This window comes from Ptychodera flava, assembly GCF_041260155.1.
Source record: "Ptychodera flava strain L36383 chromosome 23 unlocalized genomic scaffold, AS_Pfla_20210202 Scaffold_24__1_contigs__length_23054250_pilon, whole genome shotgun sequence".
In the NCBI taxonomy this organism is placed as follows: Eukaryota; Metazoa; Hemichordata; class Enteropneusta; family Ptychoderidae; genus Ptychodera; species Ptychodera flava.
Window position 1 is genome coordinate 3,116,487 of NW_027248278.1, and position 17,439 is coordinate 3,133,925.

At 37.9% G+C, this 17,439-nt stretch overlaps 2 protein-coding genes across 2 annotated transcripts in view; both read right to left on the minus strand.

Annotated features, from left to right (window-relative positions):
* LOC139124774 (uncharacterized) overlaps positions 1-17,439 on the minus strand; it is a 148,701-nt gene that overhangs the window by 103,957 nt on the left and 27,305 nt on the right. The gene's annotated exons all lie outside the window — the stretch shown is intronic.
* Positions 8,899-17,434, minus strand: LOC139124845 (anamorsin homolog). Its single transcript, XM_070690953.1, has 6 exons — positions 17,210-17,434; positions 15,596-15,669; positions 15,143-15,212; positions 12,319-12,364; positions 10,988-11,075; positions 8,899-10,166 (listed from the first exon to the last, which is right to left on the minus strand). Exons 1-5 carry the CDS (start codon positions 17,235-17,237, stop codon positions 11,021-11,023), a joined length of 273 nt encoding a protein of 90 aa, XP_070547054.1. The 5' UTR covers positions 17,238-17,434; the 3' UTR covers positions 8,899-10,166; positions 10,988-11,020.

The following is a 17,439-nucleotide window of genomic DNA, read 5'->3' on the forward strand; positions in this document are numbered from 1 at the left end:
TGTACAAAGCATATTTAAAATGTATTTCAAAATGATGATTTCATTCTCGCAGACGATGTAATTATCTTCATGTGGATATTTTAGATACAAGACTTCTTTCCCTGGGAAAATGTCTTTTTTCTTCATATCACACATTTGCCTTCAGGAAAAATGCTTGAGGCTGCATTCTTCCCATTTCACCAGACTTGTAATCAACTATCTAGTACTTCCAAAGGATATGATCTAGAATAATTTATAAGGTATCTACAACACCATGCATTATCACCGGGTCAACAGTAAATGAACTTCCCATCTCACATGACAAAATACTTCAACTTCAGATCAGACCGAAACTGAATAGATGATATTTTGCATACTGCATTTGTGAAACTTCCTGCCGTTTCTCTTTCCTGTTTTTTTTTTAATGCTAGGAACCCTTTTTTCAGAGTCTGGGTACTATGACGTAATACCAAAGCTTGTGGAGACTGGGTGTGAGTAGAAGACAAGGGGAAGGGTAGATGGATGGGAGATGCTAAAAGGAGAAAAAAAAAATAACCATGAGAAGTTTATACAACCTAATCACGAACACTATCCCACCTTTCATCAAATGGTGTGAGATTATGTGTGCGGTTCCGCTGTCAACGTTTGTATGCGAGAATGGAAAAAGTTTGGATGAGCTGCATGACACATGTAACGCAAACTGACTTTTTTTTAAAACATCAGCAATCTATGAAAATTGCTGCATGATTCACATCTATTGTTGAAATACAACAATATCAAACACAAAACTGCACTGACGACATAAGTTGAATCACAGAGCCTAAAAAAGAGCGTCTGTGGTTGAAATAAGTGTAAAATGCTTTAAAATAAAATCAATCCACAGATGATACAAAGAGAAAGTATATTTTTCCAAGAGAAAAAAATTATTGTGAAATTTGTCCTGCACCATTGAGCAGCCAAACGTATTTTACACACAATAAGATACCTAAATGATTAATCACATTACAGGATCTAGCAACATGACCTGACTGAAAGGTTAACATTATCATTAAGTTTGAACACGAACCGACGCCTTTGTACTTGAGTCATGCTTTCATTGAATGTCAATAGTTCTCTTCAAAATGGTATTGAGCTACGAAGGGATAAAAATCTTCCAAAACAAGTCATTGACAATGACATAGTCCCCACTTGTAATAGGAGTATTAGTCTTGAGGGGGCAGGGAAATGAGGTCATTAAGAAGTATCACTAAAGTGTATATGTTCAGATCTATGGACACATAGGTCTATGTCATTGTTCCCAATTTGAAACAAGAGGCATGTCTAAGTTATGGTTCTAAATCGGGAAAAAAGATCAAACCTCTAGCTGTATTGGCCAGCCAAGAAATACATATGTGCATAATAAATGAGGTACAAGATGTGACATCTTAAGGTCTATTATCCTATCAAAATTGAAGCGTAAAGAACTTGTGATTACTGAGTTATGCATATATATGCATATTCAAGGTCAAAGGTCATCAAGGTCACGTGACATTTTGAAAAAAAACATTGTATTGCTAATTAATCCATATATGCCAAAATTCAGACCTCTAGCTCTATTGGCTTGCCCACAATTATATATGGGCATAATTAACGAGCCAAGGTCACGTGACATTTTGTCAAAAAAATTGTATTGCTAAGGTATCCCTATATACCAAAAATCAGACCTCTAGCTCTATTCGCTCACTCAAAATTAGATATGTGCATAATTAATGAGGTACAATATGTGGCGTCATAAGGTGTCCCATCATACCAAATATGAAGGGTGTAGCATTAGTGATTACTGAGTTATGGACAAATATGTATATTTGAGGTTAAAGGTCACCAAGGTCACGTGACATTTTGTCAAAAAAATTGTATTGCTAAGTTATCCATATATACCAAAAATCTGACCTGTAGCTCTATTGGCTCGCTCAAAATTAGATATGCACATAATTAATGAGGTACAATATGTGGCGTCATAGGGTGTCCCATCATACCATATATGAAAGGTTTACCACTTGTGGTTACTGAGTTATGGACAAATATGTATATTCGAGGTCAAAGGTCACCAAGGTCACATGACATTTTGTCAAAGTGTCTGAGATATCTGCGTGAACGGATGGACTCACGGACTGACATGACCCAATCTATGAGCCCCCTGGACTTTATCTGTGGGGACTAAAAATTGTGTCACTGCATCCTTTTGCAATATGAATACGATGAGAAACTAAATTTTTATTTATCTTGGGAGCCTATGTACTGCCTTATACATGGGAGTCTATGGACTGCCTTATACATGGGAGTCTATGGACTTCCTTATACATGGGAGTCTATGGACTGCCTTATACATGGGAGTCTATGGTCTGCCTTATACATGGGAGTCTATGGTCTGCCTTATACATGGGAGTCTATGGTCTGCCTTATACATGGGAGTCTATGGTCTGCCTTATACATGGGAGTCTATGGAGGTGAAAACTAAAAAGTCCTCTACCACGGCCAAATTTGATCGCATTGTGAAACAAATCGACGTGCATCTGTATGAGGTATGGTACTATCCTTGTACCAAGTTTGAACGAAATCGCTCCAGGCGTCTCTGAGATATCTGCGTGAACGGACGGACGGACGGACGCACGGACATGACCAAACCTATAAGTCCCCCCGGACGGTGTCCGTGGGGACTAAAAATGATAGAGAAAACAGTGTGAAAATCTCAGTAATACTTTATGGGTTGCCTGTGCCAGTGTGAAAATCTCAGTAATACTTTATGGGTTGCCTGTGCTTATACATGGGAGTCTATGGACTGCCTTATACATGGGGGTCTATGGAGGTGAAAACTAAAAAGTTCTCTAACACGGCCAAATTTGATCGCATTGTAAAACAAATCGAAGTGCATCTGTATGAGGTAGGGTACTATCCTTGAACCAAGTTTGAAAAAAATCGCTCCAGGCGTCTCTGAGATATCTGGGTGAACGGACAGACGCACGCACGCACACACGGACGGACGCACGGACATGACCAAACCTATAAGTCCCCCCGGACGGTGTCCGTGGGGACTAAAAAGGTCCAATTTGATCAAGTTTACCCCATACAGATGTCAGTCCATGCGTTACATTTTATGAGGAACCTATTTTGATAAATTGCAGTTGATAGAGATCTTCAGACCACAGGCGTGATGTTTTCTGGGTAGTTTCTGTAAGTGTAGTTTATTCTACGTTTCGACGTTCTCTTCCGCAGCGTAATTACCAAGGTAAGAAACAGAATTATCCAGCCTGCCAAGAAAACTGCACGTTCAAAATGAATTATTTTTCAGCACTCCCAACTTTAACATATACAAGCATACATACATCAGAGATATCTGTATGTTCAATATTTTTTAGCGTGCCTTTCAAGCTCATTACTTTAATATATCAGACATTTTTTAGCATGGCCCTTCAGGTGCATGACTTTAATACACAAGGCATATATATCACTAGATATATTTTTCGGCGCGCCCTTCGGGCGCCATACTTAATAAATCAGAGTTATCTTGATGTTTGTGAAGTGAAAGTGTACCATTATGAAATCTGCATTTCATATGAAAAGGATGACAAATTCCTGATACTTTTCTGTTCTCTCTATGAGAATTCAGTATGAGAAAGCAACATGCACAAATATTTCACAATATATATTTGATACTGTGACTTATTTTAGAGATAGAAAATTGACAAGATATCTTTCCTTCTCATTGATGCAATTGATTCACTGCTTTTTCCTCTTTGATATTAATGATTGACATCCATTTCTGTACAACAGTTCAGGACATCTGGTTAAGCATAGAAAGTGTGAAATACATTCACAGCTCATTCAAAATACAGCTCATTCAAAATATACTGTATTCAAACTTTAAGATTGACATTTTGAAATTCCTATCTTACAACTGACATGTTAACAATTTCATTAAAACATAGAATGACTATTTAAAATATTAATAGGCCTATATGTAAAATGTAAAATGTAACATATATATATATATATATATATATATATATATATATATATATATATATATATATATAATTTATGTCCACCTTTTGTTTTACCTATGTCGCGCGCGGGGGGGGGGGGGTCACCCTGTTTTCGAAATTTGGAATAGGGGGGTCACCCTGTTTTCAAAATTTGGAATAGGGGGGGGTCAGCCACTTTTTGACGTCGGCAAAAAATAATCCACCGCCCCCCCCCCCCCGGCCGAAGAAACTGACCAGTCCCTAAGGCAAATAAAATTTAAGAAAAAATAGATCTATACACGCGTGAAAAGACCGTCTCTCAAAAGTAATCGTAAAATAATGAACGTTGGTCTAGTGTAGGTCCACTTTTGTTGACCGAAACTCGTTCTGCAGAGTAAAACTTGAGAAACTACACGTTTCCGCAATGACACAGTGTGTGCATGCAAACCGAAAGTCCGAAACAGATGGGATATGCAAAACATTTTAAATTCGGAAGGCGGGAGGAATGGCACAGCAAAAGAACAGACAACGTGCTCAATTACGCCTCAAAAATTTTGAAATCACACATGTCTCCATGGATTAAGCTATAGAACCGACACACGGCTACAAATACATGGGCAGCCATCGTCGACAATGTGTAACGTTTACAAACACGTACGCGCGGCGAAGTCTGTGGCTGCTCACAACAGGTTTCGATGCAAAAATCACTGGCGCATGGGTGGCCGTTTTCGTAAAAATGACAAAAACTGCACGAGTAAGAGAAAAAATGAAGAGCTACTGGTGCGCAGAGGATAAAAAATAAAAAAACTCCGGTCCTGATACTCACCAAAATGGAAAAAGAGCAGAGGCCACGCAACAAAAATCGAGACACGTGAAAAATATGGAAAGGACCAGAAAATCAATATGGCGGATGTTAGGCTTCACGGGGTACACAAGCATGAACAGAAGTGCGACAGGAAAGTCTCTCTACAGTAAATATGCAGTAGACGTACGGAACGGCCCCAAAAACTGAATGGTTACGTTAATTTAAATAAATTTGTCTGTTTTAATGCACCCTTCTATATACCCTTGTTTTATCTCCTCGGTATTTTAATAGCCTAGTTTAAAATTCTCATCTAGCTCTTGCGCCCCCGCGTAGATAAGTTAGCGCGTCAGTGGTTTCGGTAAGTTACTACAATTTCCGGGTATTTTTTTAATGGCTCCAAAATAACAGAAAAAAGAAAAGTATTGACAACAGTCACTCTTTGACATATTTCCATTGTTTTCACGTGTAACGCTGATAACAAAATTCGACAAGACTTTTTCATGTATTCATTTTTTTCTGCATGGGAGTCGAAACCAAATTTAACTGATGTTGCCGCAGGCCTAGAAACTGATAAACCCACGGGCGCGTTGGTGCGCCACCCTCAGTTTTAGTTCAGGTGAACCGGCCATGCCAGTCAGTCCGTTTTCCAAAGGAGTTACCTATCAGGTTTGACCAATGTGTTAATTTTTTCACCTTCAACGGCAGGATACCTCCGATCGGCAAGGTATTTATGGTCATCAAAAGTCTTCTCGTTTAAAATTCAAAGGCCCAAGCCAATGACATGGTTTCAAGTGTTGGGTCCCGAAAAAAAAAAGATTTTTTTGGTTTGTTTTGTTTGTTTTCTAGGAATTCTTCGTGCTGTCACATGTTATCGGTTTTGATGGTTTCTTGTGAAGCGACTTTTTCAACGCAAAATATACCTTTTCCGGTCTCAATTTTGTTTCAAGTTCATATCATAACCCTGGAAGGGACTGCTCTCATATTTAAAAATATCTATCTTTAGTTTAAATTCATTGAATAGCTAACATCAAAATATCTCTGAAAGTCTATAAATGTTTATTGTAATGGAAGTTGCATATCATCAAAACATAAGAACGAAGAAAATAATATGACTTTCTTGCTATATTTCTCTTTTCTTGTAGTATTTCGTAAGGGTCGCATTCCTAATTAAACTGTGGCATTCTGTAACAGTCCTCCGACAAAACGTTATATTAATAGGCCCTATACTATGTAGTCATTCGCCATGACTAGTGAAATATATTGATATGTATTACAAGATTGAATTTTCGTCATTTTTTAATTTTGTTGTACAACGACAACAAAAATATAATATTCATCAGCTGGGTGGGTGTAGTCAAGGGCGTCCAGAAACATGGATCCATTATTCTGGATAGAGAGAACAGGCCCAAACAAATCTTGGACAAACTACATCAAAATTTATCCATTCGTTGACTGAGTGCGGATGATGGGGAGAAACCATTTCAACCCAAGGCTGCTGTATGCATGAAGGTGGAGTGTGTGCATGCATAAGGTTTTATCTGAGAAGAGAATACATTATACTATGTATAATTTTTGAGGGTAATCTCTCTCTCTCTCTCTCTCTCTCTCTCTCTCTCTCTCTCTCTCATAGCCTTCAGAGATATTAACTTTACACGATATCCGTCCTTCTGCAGACGACAAACTGCTTACAAATATGCCTGGAACCAACTCTGAACGTAGATCTACTGTCTTTTCATTTCAACGAAGCATTTTATGTAATGTATATAAGAATTTTCCATAAGTTCCATTAGTTGACACATTTTTTCCATCATTTTTGTTCTGTTTTAAAAATACAATTTCTCGTTCTACTCCAAATCTCGTGTTCAGCTTGTTGTTACTACAGTCTGTGTGATGTGCCAAATGTTATACTATAACATTGTAGACAAAATAAATTTTAGTAAATTCAGTAGTACACCTGTATGTAGTAAACTAAAGGAAAATGCCTTGTGTTTCAGCATATACAAAGGAACGAACGAACGAACGAATGAATGAAAGAATGAATGAATGAATGAATGAATAATGAATGAATGAATGAATGAATGAATGAAGGTAGAATTGCTGTTGAGAGATTACAATCATAATTTCAATAATTTTCCGAACGACAGCGTTGTCGTATATCGTTTGTGTTCAGTGGTTGGCTTTACATTTAACAGAGATCCTGGACGAAACCTCATCATTAATATCAACGATGAGAACAAAGTTCAACAGACTTTCACAAAGTCCATGTGGACACGGGCTTTAATAAAAATTATCTTTGAAATGTAAATGTATTGGATTATTTCTTCTTGCCTGTAACTACTTACAGTAATGCCACTGCAAGTACCTATATACATGTGCCATTTCAAGTGCCAGAGGAATGGTCACGTTGTTACGTTAATTTTCGTTGACTTTGCAAAAAATAGCTGCAGTTTTTACTATTAAAAAAGTGACCATGGGAGTTTCCGTTAAGAGGTTTTCTCGTTCACCATACTTTTCGACTTTCTATTAAATGAAGGAACTGAATACTATACCTTAGGCAAATGCCGTGAGAGAAGAAGGCGTCATACAGGATTTAGGATAAACATTGTAATCTGAGTGCGACCCCAAAAGTTTGCAGACTCTGGGGCTTGGTTACATTTCTACTTTCTTTGGCATTGGATTTGATTTGTCTTACACAGACTTTGTTCCAAAAATAGATACCGAAACGAAAGGGAGGAGGTTAAGCTTATCTATTCAAGTCGCACGTATGCATGATCGTAGGAGAAAAAGTTGGTTTGTCGTGACGCTGAAGGACGAAATGACTTTGAAATTCTTTCACGTTGCTTATCTTCGTTTTGTACGAGGTGTCAAAATTAGAATAAAGGAACTTTTATCGTTCACACGTGAAAATAAAAAGTATTGCCGTGGTTCGCCTTCTTCACACACTGCAATGTCAGCGGGAATATAAAACAGCGCCCCCATGAGCTCAGACACGGCATTTCTCTCAGTTTCCACTTTTGAATCTTGTTTGCTTTATTTTGTGTCTCAGGAAAAATTGCATTTTTTAGCCTTTTGACTTTCTATATATTTATGAAGCTTTTAAATTTACTGGTCTTGGATTCACTTGGGACTGGTAAAACCCTTACACCAGAGACAACCTCAAAGTTATCTTCATGTATTTCATTCTTTCTCCATTTCAGTGTGTAAGGATAGTGATCTCAAGTGGACTATTTTACATGAATAAAATGAAAATGAAATCTGGCAAGCTTCTGAAAATCTAGTAAATACCTTCAACTCTGACAGAAATCTTGTCATACATTCCTTAAGTCACGGATGATCCATAAGGCTCTATGACATCTCCAGATCTTTTGGAATTTGTGTAACTTAGCAGTATCTCTTGGAATTTGCGTTCAGTTTTTATGTAGGCAATTACTGATAAGGAAATGTCAGAGTTAGTTTCTGTCGGTGTGATTTTGTTCCAGGCTGGGATTGTAGATAAGGTCAAGCTCCAAAAGTACTTCAACATGAGTATTCCTGTAAACTTTTGGTATCATGATTACAGTGAAGATTTACGACGAGAATTTTACAAAGGATGCACTGACTAATAAGTTCTTCAACTTGAGATTTAAACTCTATAATGGAGTATACAAAGGCACTTGTTGCTTGCTTACCAATGTGAGATATGGAGAAACATAATCGATGATTTAAACATGTCAGTTCCTGTTTACGATAAAACAAGGCCAGAAATAAAATTGACAAATTGGACTTCAAATAAGATTTGATATATGTGTAGGACTGCATTGATGGTATATCTGTATAAACCATAGCTGTGATATCGCAGCGGCGCTAGTGGTGGCTATCGAATGTACTCAGGTCAAGGGTCACCGGCATAGTGTCACACAGGTAGTGGTGGTGACCCTTGACCCAAGCGCGTTCGATTTCCGCCACCAGCACTCCTGCGATATCACAGCTATACAAACCATATTTGCAAACAAGGATAGAAGCAACACTCACACCAAATGTAACTTTAAAAGGAAATCTTTTATTACTAGGATGTTGAATGTTCTAAAACATGGCAGAACAATTTATGGAACTCTTTCAAGGGTGATTAAACTTCCAAAAATATCAGATTCTTTCATCACTAAATTGGTCAGTGTTAGATACTTGGAGATGTAAATATGACAACGGAAACCATACATAAAATTGACAGAGGAAACCACAGCAAGCTGAAATATCTTGGAATGGATTAGAAAACAGTCTTTTTATTCAGTGGGGACAATGCATGTAATGTAGAGACAGGATCGCTCATTCTAGTTTTGAAACTTTTGAATAGAAATTACTTTATCCTTCTTACCTGGATAATATTGTAATTTAACTATACGGTAGTTATGGTTACAGCCATTGTGTTTGAAAGCTAAACTTACGGTTACAGTCATTCAGTTTGAGAGTTAAATTTGACTGAGTAGATAGGTCATGACAACAAAAAGCGATGTCAAAACTAGATGATTTTGAATAAAAACTCTATCAGTCCATGAGAAAGTTACCATGTTTATACATTTGTTTGAAAATAAGTTACAAGTAATTCAATTTTGGAACTCAAAATGTTATAAAGTACACTGTATTATGTATTTATAAAATCAAGGTTCCAGCTGCTTGAAATGAGCAAAAACTGATATATTAATATGATTAACTGTGACTGGATAAAATAAAACCCCATCAAACCATAACACAATAAACTTAACACGCTGTAATTATGATTGTAAATAGTATTGAATGTTTCCTGTGAGAGTGTATTTTCATGGGTAAGTAAGAGCCAATGGATTGACATAGAACCTGGATTTTTGTTTCACATTTTTACGCTGCTGGTTACTTTCAGCTGGCCTTGCTCGTTTTGTGCTTTGTTTTCCACTTCATCGAAACAAATAGTGGATTACCACACTGATTTACATTGATCAATATCAAAAGAGGCAGAGTTCTAAAATTAATGTGACCATGAATTCTTTCTCTTTTCTGTTTTGGAGCTCCAACTCAGCTCTTGAAACTCCCTATCAGCTGAATGGAGATCAGAAGTCTCTGTTTCAATGATCCTTTTGTCCACTTGAGTAGACAATTGGTTTTTACATTTTCACAAAAAACCTACAAGTCTGAAAGCTGCTCAGATTTCATTCCGATTCAAAAATTTCTCAATGCGGAGTACTAAAGTGACCCAAAAAAATACAGAAGGACAAGTTGCTGAGTGCTACACTGGTGTACAAGACTGAAAGTCTGTGTCAAACATCGGCGTTCAGTTGTCTGTTGCTGAGTGACACTTTCTCTCCTGGTTTGAATGCTGGCATTCCTAAGTATGGGCAACTTGCACATCGGAAGGCATCACCAAGGTAACACTGTGAAAAAAAGATGATAAAAGTTTGATCAGAAATGTCGTCATTACTCATTATGAACATGAAAATCATACATTTTTGTAAAGCAGAAAAGATACACTATATGTGAATGGTTATTTTGGAAATATTGAGCTTACACTAAATTTTGTTGTTTGTAATGAGCTTGAAATGGTGAAATTCAAGGAGACATAATGAGCAAAAATAAATCAGGTTTCAACAAAACTAAACTTAGTTGGAAGAGAATTAAGGGAACTGCACCTCTGGGACTGTGAAAGTTTGAGCAAAAGTTTAAATCTTCCAGTTTCGATGTGTGTAGTACCTTAAAGCTCAAAAAGCTGTATCTTTTGGCTTTTTTCAGAACTTTTGTTTTGTGGTTTCCCTACACTTTCTAAACTGAATCCCTAAAATGTAATTTAATGCCAAGTATTTTAGCATATCAACACAACTTATATGAGTATAATCTCCATTGTTATTGTTGAAAATTGTATTCAAGTCCGGATTAGAATTCATTTGTAAACAATAAACAATGACCACTACACACATAGAAGCTGTGTTGACAAAAAGAATACTGGAAATTTCAGCATGACAAACGGATTAGGGTCAGATACGGTAGTTGACATACAGAAGCAGAATACTGAAAAACTTGCCACGAGTTACAGCTTATGTCCCTTTAAAACAAAAAGTATCGAATAACAGTTGGCAGGGAATCACCCTTATGAATTGCCATTGACAGCAAATGAAACGTACAACATACGGTTATTAAACGGATAAATTGCTTCTGCCAGCTTTGTTACAAATACATATATGTGAAGCAGAGAACTTACATTTCCGCATGCAGATGTGGCAGATTGTTTTGTTCATTTCTTTTCAGTTTTCCCTTCATTTTCCAGTTCTTCTGCTAGTCCACAGGAACTGATCAAGGAACAACACAGAAATCCTTGAATTCAACAAATGATCAGACGACGACATGAAAACACTGCGGTGCTTGCGCAGTAGAATCCATAATGGCTGTTCAACTCTGATTATTAACCCTTTCACCACCACGGTTTGGCCCAAACCCATTGTTATCAATGGTGATTGTGGACCTGTTTACAGGGAATTGGGGGTGAACAGTTTAAATACTATATATTTCCACTGACACAAACAGGGTTATGAGTAAAATGTACATTGTGGCTCTTAAAAGAAACATCACATCATGTGATTTCACAAGTCCTTTCCTGTGTAAATGAAGCCTCACATAACCCTCAGGAGATGTTTAAAACTAGGGTATTTGAAGTATGCTTTGTAACAGATCAGTGAGAAATTACTTTGTTAGCTATATCAAAGCACACCACATGTAGCCTGGTTATAAAAGAAGAACATAGCAAGCATCAATGTTACATACTGAACACAAGTTTCCCTTGTGAAATATCAGATGGCCTATCAAAACACTTAAATGCTATTGCTCCAAAATTTATGTTCTCCAAGATTCACTATTCCTGATGTTGTACAAAATCTAAAAACTCACAGTGATTGAACCTTCATTTTTTCATAGGACTTTACTAAGAACATGATAAAACAAATATTTTCCTGACACAATAATTTACCTGGGTGTAAATGAAGTAATAGGTTCAAGGTAGAATGTGCCTCGGGGACAGATATTCAGCCTCTCAAATTTTTACTATTCTTTGCTGATCTAGCACATGTGGGGCTCATTCTGGAGCTCCTGGAGTACGAGTGAGTAAACTTTTCATCATCTTAGTTTTCTGAAAATCCAAATTTTATTTTTCCCCATAGAGTTCACACAGGGATGGCGGCCATTTCGGATTTCAAATATCAGTAAATGTTAGGTAGTTTGCTTCTCTAGTACCAAACTTTGCACAGTAACCCCTAATTTTTATACTCGGTTTGGTAAGAGAATGTTTGAAAATTTCATTGACGAAAATTTGAGCAAATACTTAAGTCTTTCACTGTCAAGGTGCATACTACCTTAATACAATGTGCACGGATAAACAGTAGTAATTAAGGTGGGGTAAATATGCAGTGGCTTTGACGGTGGCAGCTGGTTTGCAGTGATACATTGACATCCATGACATTCAGCTGACCAATAAGCCACAACCTTCAGGGACACTGCACACAAGCCCTTCATGTACTTTTAAAAAGTTGGAAATCTCACCAGTTTTTGGATGCTTTTCTCTTCCCTGAGCCAGTTCCACAATCCGCTGCTTGGAAAAAATGACACAAATTCCAAAAGTTAGTGATAAAAGAACGGTCTAACAAGAGTGACCACACCTACAACAGACAATAGGTCAAACCCGGAATTCGAATGGACCACGGTACAAACAAACCCACGCGTGTAAACGCGCAAAGACGAACGTGCATTTCCACACGCGTTAGTGCACGCGAGTTTGTTTGTACCGCGATCAAGTGATCTCTTTGGCGTACTGAGTCTGTAGAATGCATCGCGTCCTTTTTATTCCGGAGAAGAACCATTGACAACTTAATTTTGGAAAAATTACATGCATACCAGCAAAAAGTTAAATACAACAAGTCATTGACAATGACATAGTCCCCACTTGTAATAGGAGTATTAGTCTTGAGGGGGCAGGGAAATGAGGTCATTAAGAAGTATCACTAAAGTGTATATGTTCAGATCTATGGACACATAGGTCTATGTCATTGTTCCCAATTTGAAACAAGAGGCATGTCTAAGTTATGGTTCTAAATCGGGAAAAAAGATCAAACCTCTAGCTGTATTGGCCAGCCAAGAAATACATATGTGCACAATAAATGAGGTACAAGGTGTGACATCTTAAGGTCTATTATCCTATCAAAATTGAAGCGTAAAGAACTTGTGATTACTGAGTTATGCATATATATGCATATTCAAGGTCAAAGGTCATCAAGGTCACGTGACATTTTGAAAAAAAACATTGTATTGCTAATTAATCCATATATGCCAAAATTCAGACCTCTAGCTCTATTGGCTTGCCCACAATTATATATGGGCATAATTAACGAGGTAAAGCATGTGTTGTCATAAGGTCTCCCATCCTACTAAATATAAAGGACATAGCACTTGTGGTTACTTATTTATTGACATAATCGTGTATTTTAGGTAAAAAGTTATCGAGGTCACATGACATTTTGTCAAAAAATTTCTATCCTATAGTGTATCCCTATATACTAAAAATCATACATTTACCTCTATTGGCTTGTTCAAAATTAGATATGCACATAATGAATCAGGTACAATATGTGGCGTCATAAGGTGTCCCATCATACCAAATATGAAGGGTGTAGCACTTGTGGTTACCGAGTTATGGACAAATATGTATATTTGAGGTCAAAGGTCACCGAGGTCACGTGACATTTTGTCAAAAAATGGTATTGCTAAGTTATCCCTATATACCAAAAATCAGACCTCTAGCTCTATTCGCTCACTCAAAATTAGATATGTGCATAATTAATGAGGTACAATATGTGGCGTCATAAGGTGTCCCATCATACCAAATATGAAGGGTGTAGCATTTGTGGTTACTGAGTTTTGGACAAATATGTATATTTGAGGTCAAAGGTCATTGAGGTCACATTACATTGTTTCAAAATAATTGTATTGCTAAGTTATCCTTATATACCAAAAATCAGACCTCTAGCTCTTTTGGCTCGCTCAAAATTACATATGTGCATAATTAACAAGGTACAATATGTGGCGTCATAAGTTGTCCCATCATACCAAATATGAAGATTGTAGCACTTGTGGTTACTGAGTTATGCACAAATATGTATATTTGAGGTCAAAGGTCATTGAGATCACTTGACATTTTGTCAAAAAAATTGTATTGCTAAGTTATCCCTACATACCAAAAATCAGACCTCTGGCTCTATTGGCTCGCTCAAAATTAGATATGCACATAATTAATGAGGTACAATATGTGGTGTCATAAGGTGTCCCATCATACCAAATATGAAGGGTGTAGCATTAGTGATTACTGAGTTATGGACAAATATGTATATTTGAGGTTAAAGGTCACCAAGGTCACGTGACATTTTGTCAAAAAAATGTTTTGCTAATTAGTTATCCCTATATACCAAAATCAGACCTCTAGCTCTATTGGCTCGCTCAAAATTAGATATGCACATAATTAATGAGGTACAATATGTGGCGTCATAGGGTGTCCCATCATACCATATATGAAAGGTTTACCACTTGTGGTTACTGAGTTATGGAAAAATATGTATATTCGAGGTCAAAGGTCACCAAGGTCACATGACATTTTGTCAAAGTGTCTGAGATATCTGCGTGAACGGATGGACTCACGGACTGACATGACCCAATCTATGAGCCCCCTGGACTTTATCTGTGGGGACTAAAAACTGTGTCACTGCATCCTTTTTGCAATATGAATACGATGAGAAAGTAAATTTTTATTTTTCGTGGCCTTATACATGGGAGTCTATGGAGATCTGCCTTATACATGGGAGTCTATGGACTGCCTTATACATGGGAGTCTATGGACTTCCTTATACATGGGAGTCTATGGACTGCCTTATACATGGGAGTCTATGGACTGCCTTATACATGGGAGTCTATGGTCTGCCTTATACATGGGAGTCTATGGACTGCCTTATACATGGGAGTCTATGGTCTGCCTTATACATGGGAGTCTATGGTCTGCCTTATACATGGGAGTCTATGGAGGTGAAAACTAAAAAGTCCTCTACCACGGCCAAATTTGATCGCATTGTGACACAAATTGACGTGCATCTGTATGAGGTATGGTACTATCCTTGTACCAAGTTTGAACGAAATCGCTCCAGGCGTCTCTGAGATATCTGCGTGAACGAACGGACGGACGCACGGACGGACGGACGGACGGACAGACGGACAGACGGACGCACGGACGGACGGACGCACGGACATGACCAAACCTATAAGTCCCCCCGGACGGTGTCCGTGGGGACTAACAAACACACTCACTGGTGGTTTTATTGCTTACCTCGAAGGGTTGAAGGATCAGGTTTAAGAAAGTCATCATCATCCAATAGATCATCTTGATCAACCAAATCCTACAACATACAATCGAAACACTCTAAGAATAATCAACCAGAGCTGTGCATGATTTTTCTGATATCATTTCAGCATTGAACAACTGGACAAATTGGACAACTTTTCCTAGTTGCATATGTCTCTAGATATAAGGGGGGAAAGGTTATCTGATGTATGTAGAAAACTGCACTTTCTGCAACAGAAGTGTTATTAACACTGAAAAAATGCCATTACTGAGGATTTATTTCTACAGATATTTCAACAAGAATATTGCAAGAGTGGGGAAATAGACAGGAACGTCTCCTGCTTAATTCCTTTTCAACCCTGGTCACAGTAGTACAACAAAATGTAAATCGATCAACAAAATATGCACCAATCAGGTAGACAGAGAGACATACAGTACCACTTCATCATCAGCCATATCAAACGCAGAAAGGGTCCACACTTTGGCAGCATTGTTGTCAAGTTTGGGTTTATCTGAAAGACAGACATAGTACATTAACCCTTTACTTGCCCATCTGCTGAGTTTGTAATAAGTGGCATTGGGCCAAAACCACACATATTTTCACCCATTTAGCTTGATTTGTTAAAGTAACTTTAGTCAGTAAAAATCTATTTATCTATGTTTTCAGGGGCCTTCAATTTTTTTTGTTAAACTGCACCATATTGAATATGTTGTGCATCACTAGTATGAACCAGCTTGACCTGATGATGACATTTGAACTTGACAAGGTAAGGGTAAAGGAAATGATGCTGGTCACAGACAAACCTACCAATGACATGTATTTGGTCAATAAGTTTGGTTGTTATTGTCTGATGTACTGCTGATGTTGAGATAGAGTTGTTCACTTTACATCAGCTATATATATCTAGAAGTAGAAGGCAAGCTCCAGAAAGCATTGACAAAATAATATGATTAAATGAATGATCAAGAAACACTATAGACAAACCTGTTGTCAAAGCGTCTGAGATATCTGCGTGAATGGATGGACTCACATGGATGGACTAACTGACTGACATGACCCAATCTATGAGCCCCCTGGACTTTATCTGTGGGGACTAAAAACTGTGTCACTGCATCCATTTTGCAATATGAATACGATGAGAAAGTAAATTTTTATTTTTCTTGGCCTTATACATGGGAGTCTATTGACTGCCTTATACATGGGAGTCTATGGACTGCCTTATACATGGGAGTCTATGGACTTCCTTATACATGGGAGTCTATGGACTGCCTTATACATGGGAGTCTATGGACTGCCTTATATATGGGAGTCTATGGACTGCCTTATACATGGGAGTCTATGGAGCTGAAAACTAAAAAGTCCTCTAACACGGCCAAATTTGATCGCATTGTGAAACAAATCGACGTGCACCTGTATGAGGTAGAGTACTATCCTTGTACCAAGTTTTAACGAAATCGCTCCAGGCTTCTCTGAGATATCTGCGTGAACGGACGGACGGACGCACTGACAGACGGACGGATGGACGCACGCACGGACGCACGGACATGACCAAACCTATAAGTCCCCCGGACGGTGTCCGTGGGGACTAATTAAGTATGTGTACAGTCACATCAAATTTGGTTCAATATTTCTTGAGATATAGCCCTATGGCAAAAAGGTCATAAAATATGCAAATGAGCAATTAATTAATAAGCCACACCCACCAAAATCTAATCAGATCTAAGTCTCATCATGATAATACCAAATACCAAATTGCATGACATTGGACCTAAGGGTTCTTAAGTTATGAGTGGAACAAAATCTGTCTACGGACGGACGGACGGACGGACAGACGGACGGACAGACGGACACACACACAGACATTGTGGGGACAAAGGACACCTTTGGTGCTTCGCACCACGTGTCCAAAAATAAAACATGAAACTCTAAATATCTCTGGTTTTGAGGCTGATTCTCAAATTCGAGGCTGTCAGAAGCCACTCTATGACACAACACAGGTCACCTCTAACATGCACCTGATGAACCTTTATTTGAAATTCATGAAACTTTACCTGTATTGGCTGACCAGTTCCTTGGCATTGTCCAGTTCTTTCTCACTACAGAGTAGAGTTCTAGGGTCTGTTATGTTGAAGAAATGTTTGAGTCTGCCTGTGAAAGTACTTTGGTCCCATCTCGGTGCATCAATATCTATCCTTGGTTTCACTGTTTGACTTTCTCCATCTATCTGGTTTGCCATGACCTTTGACCTGTGTGCTATAATGTAAAGAACACATAAAACACT

Bases quoted from the DNA above. Each gene is read 5' to 3' on its own strand.
- LOC139124845 (XM_070690953.1), bottom strand. From the start codon at position 17,237: ATGCCAAGGAACTGGTCAGCCAATACAG. The intron at 15,670-17,209 runs GTAAAGTTTCAT...TCTGTCTTTCAG, and splicing joins GAACTGGTCAGCCAATACAG to ATAAACCCAAACTTGACAAC. The intron at 12,365-15,142 runs GTAAGCAATAAA...TTTTCCAAGCAG, and splicing joins TGATCCTTCAACCCTTCGAG to CGGATTGTGGAACTGGCTCA.